We start from the raw sequence: 3,771 nt of genomic DNA, 5'->3' as shown, positions 1-3,771 counted from the left end.
GACAACCTGCAGAGGGTCAAGCAGAAGCTGGAGAAGGAGAAGAGCGAGATGAAGATGGAGATCGATGACCTCACCAGTAATGTAGAAACAGTCTCCAAAGCCAAGGTACCAGAGCCTGGAAAATTGTTATTAGTGACAATGATCCCTTATGTACACATCATAATTTGCACAGGGTACTTTACACACATTATGTCATTTGCTTTTTTTACAATAATCTAGGAGATAAGAAAGATACTAGCATTTGTATTATTTCCACTTAACATATGAAGAAACTGAAATACAAAGAAGTTAAGTGCACTGGCCCCATCACACCATGAACAAATGACAAGACCAGCTTCTTTTTTTTTTTTAAAGATTTTATTTATTTATTTGAGAGAGAGAGAGAGAGAGAGGGAGAGCTCAGAGGGAACAGTGAGAGGGAGAAGCAGGCTTCCCGCTGAGCAGGGAACCCAATGTGGAACTCAATCCCAGGACCCTGAGATCATGACCTGAGCTGAAGGCAGATGCTTAATGGACTGAGCCACCCAGGCACCCCAGGACCAGCTTTTGAACAAAGGCCACCTGCATTCTCTCAGGCTCCAGTTGGAGAACTAGGTCTCCAATATTCTCAATTATCCAATAAGGCAAGTTTCACTGTACAGAAAGGCAATCAAATATCTATAAACATGCTTTTAGAAAGATATACCATACAATACTTACATCTTAAATTTTAGAACATCGTCTTTAATTTTTTTTTTTTGTATTAATAGGGCACGGAACTTCACAGTTAGCTCTTTAAAAATCCCCACATGTATTTTCAACAGAGGACAGCAATCAAAATATAAAGAAAAAAATTTTTATGTATCACAATTACATATAAGAGAATTTGATTTTATGCCAAAAGTATTTATTAATATTTATTTATTTTTAAAATTATATTAAAATATCTTTGTTTCCTTCTTTTATTTTTTCTCACACAGGGAAATCTAGAGAAAATGTGCCGCACTCTGGAGGACCAAGTGAGTGAGCTGAAATCAAAGGAGGAGGAACAACAGCGGCTGATCAATGACCTGACGACCCAGAGAGGACGCTTGCAGACCGAATCTGGTAACTGTCCTCTTCTGGGCACTAAGAATGGAGAGGATGTGGTTGAAAACAACGGATTTGGTAATGTGAGAGCCTAATAAACACAGCTAAGAACACGTGTGATTTACTGAACAGCTCAGACTTTCAACTACCTTGCAAGGTCACCTGGGAACAAAGTTGGAGATAAAGGCTTCGATAGGACTGGCTCAAGCTCTGCTCCAGAAAAGCCTGGAGTAGTTGGCCATGCTGAAAGGATGCTTGGGATTAGGAGTCACTCTAGCTGGGTCCAGGACTCCTGTTGCAGACCGAGCTTCTGTCTCTATACGTCAAATGAACCAAATACCTGAAAGGGGAATGGATAACCCTGTCTCTCAAAAGATCGATGAACCTCAAAAGACCAATGTAGAATTCAGTACCCTGGCTCCCATAACCAGGTTTTGCACACAATCATACACCCAGAAAGAATTAGTTATGGAGAGAACAAAAAGGATTTCAGCTGTATTTATTCATTCAGATTCATATGTAAGTTTTACCATAAAAATCAGAAATTTGACATTAAGCTTGAAGACAGCAATAGAGAATTCAATCTTTTGAGTACTCAGTGGAGGAGAGTTAAGGTTAAAACTTATTTCTACTTTGGGCTTGCAAAATTGTTTCTTCACTTTAAAAAACGGTGCCATTTCTTTCATCTCTCAGGTGAATTTTCACGACAGCTAGATGAGAAAGAAGCTCTGGTGTCTCAGCTATCAAGGGGCAAACAAGCATTTACACAACAGATTGAGGAATTAAAGAGGCAGCTGGAAGAAGAGATAAAGGTAAATAATAATATTGTCAGACTCACTGTTTTTTGTATGACCTAACCCTAACTGGAGTCCATTTACACCAACTTTCAAAGGGTTTTGAAACTCAGTAATTAAACATATGCAGTAAAATGAAGGTGTAACTATCTCCACAGGCCAAGAACGCCCTGGCCCACGCCCTGCAGTCCTCCCGCCACGACTGTGACCTGCTGCGGGAACAGTATGAGGAGGAGCAGGAATCCAAGGCCGAGATGCAGAGGGCGCTGTCCAAGGCCAACAGCGAGGTGGCCCAGTGGAGGACCAAATACGAGACGGACGCCATCCAGCGCACGGAGGAGCTGGAGGAGGCCAAGTACGTGTGCAGATATGAGAGAATGTGCAGAAAACTTTGCATGTTGAATCAGAAAGGTAACAACCTTCAGTGAATTAGCCTATAGACGTTCATTAATTAGCTCCTCTTGGCCAGGCACTATCAGGCCCTGGGAATAAGACATGAGTAAAACAAACATGATACCTGCCTTCCTATGCTGAAATCTACTTAAGGAAGTGAGTAACAAATAATTATCCAGATAGCTAAGCCTTACTGCTGTTTGTCAGGCACAACAAGCTCATTGCTGCTTCAAGGCTCTGCACTTGCTGGTCCCTCCATCTGGAATACTCTCCCTGAGATCTCCCTCCGGCTCACTCTGACTTTTTGATTTGACGCAAATGCTACCTCCTCGGAGAGGCCTTTCCTGAATATCTAGAATAGCTGCGCACCCCTTACTCTATTTCACTTTTCTTCCATTGCATTTATATCTGCAATATGTTATTATGCATTTTCTCACCAGCCTATTATTTCTCTCTTGTCCTCATTTGGAAGCTTCATGAGTCAGGGCCCTTTTTTCTGCCTTGCTCACTGCTGTGTATCCAGTGTCTGGTTCATTAAAGGAGCTCATCAGTGTCTGTTGAATGGATGAATGGATATTTTTCATATGAAGTTTCCAATACTTCTCAGCATGGCAATAGCTCCTAATTCTTGTTCTGGTTCACTCCTCTCTACAAACATATATAATCTTCAAGGAAGAAGCTGGCCCAGAGGCTGCAGGCGGCCGAGGAGCACGTAGAAGCCGTGAACGCCAAATGCGCTTCCCTTGAGAAGACAAAGCAGCGGCTCCAGAATGAGGTGGAGGACCTCATGCTGGATGTGGAGAGAACCAACGCGGCCTGCGCCGCCCTGGACAAGAAGCAGAGGAACTTCGACAAGGTAACTCGTTCAGCAGCCTCTGCTCTCCACTGTCTTCCTCTGTCCTTCACAGCAGGTAACCCCTCTCGGTTTTTCAGATCCTGGCAGAGTGGAAACAGAAGTATGAGGAAACCCATGCTGAGCTTGAGGCCTCTCAGAAGGAGGCCCGCTCTCTCGGCACTGAGCTGTTCAAGATGAAGAATGCCTACGAGGAATCCTTGGATCAGCTGGAAACTTTGAAACGAGAGAACAAAAACTTGCAGCGTGAGGCCCTTTCCCTTGCAATAATATTCATGCCTTGGGAATGGTTCCCTTAGCTCCTCTGTCTGATCAAATCTCTACTTGTCTTTTACCCAAACAACAGAGGAGATTTCTGACCTCACGGAGCAGATTGCAGAAGGAGGGAAACGCATCCATGAACTGGAGAAGATAAAGAAACAAGTGGAACAAGAGAAGTGTGAACTTCAGGCCGCTTTAGAGGAAGCAGAGGTATAGGTCCAATTGTGCATTATAAACAAATCAGGTCAGAAAAGATTTTGGCCCATCCACATAGATCGAATAAAAAAAAATAAACAGCACAAAATTAATGGAAGGAAAGGTATGCAGAAAAACTTCAGAATGCTTCCATTCCCCACTAATGTCACCCCTTGCTGTCATTAAAGGCATCTCTTGAACATGAAG

The 3,771-nt window shown here is 42.9% G+C and overlaps 1 protein-coding gene across 1 annotated transcript; it reads left to right on the top strand.

Moving 5' to 3' along the window:
- Positions 1-26: 26 nt before the first annotated feature.
- Positions 27-3,579, top strand: LOC112818965 (uncharacterized; the record flags this gene model as incomplete). The annotated part of the gene is made up of 7 exons (XM_025866028.2): positions 27-105; positions 960-1,086; positions 1,762-1,880; positions 2,021-2,217; positions 2,928-3,111; positions 3,189-3,354; positions 3,455-3,579. Coding segments are annotated over exons 1-7 (975 nt in total), but the record flags the coding sequence as incomplete, so codon positions are not given.
- Between the last annotated feature and the right edge of the window lie 192 nt (positions 3,580-3,771).

The sequence above is a fragment of the Callorhinus ursinus genome, unplaced genomic scaffold, assembly GCF_003265705.2.
Source record: "Callorhinus ursinus isolate GAN/ISIS: 27379988/994484 unplaced genomic scaffold, GSC_fseal_2.0 scaffold4866, whole genome shotgun sequence".
Taxonomy (NCBI): domain Eukaryota; kingdom Metazoa; phylum Chordata; class Mammalia; order Carnivora; family Otariidae; genus Callorhinus; species Callorhinus ursinus.
This window is presented reverse-complemented; position numbering and strand designations above follow the sequence as displayed.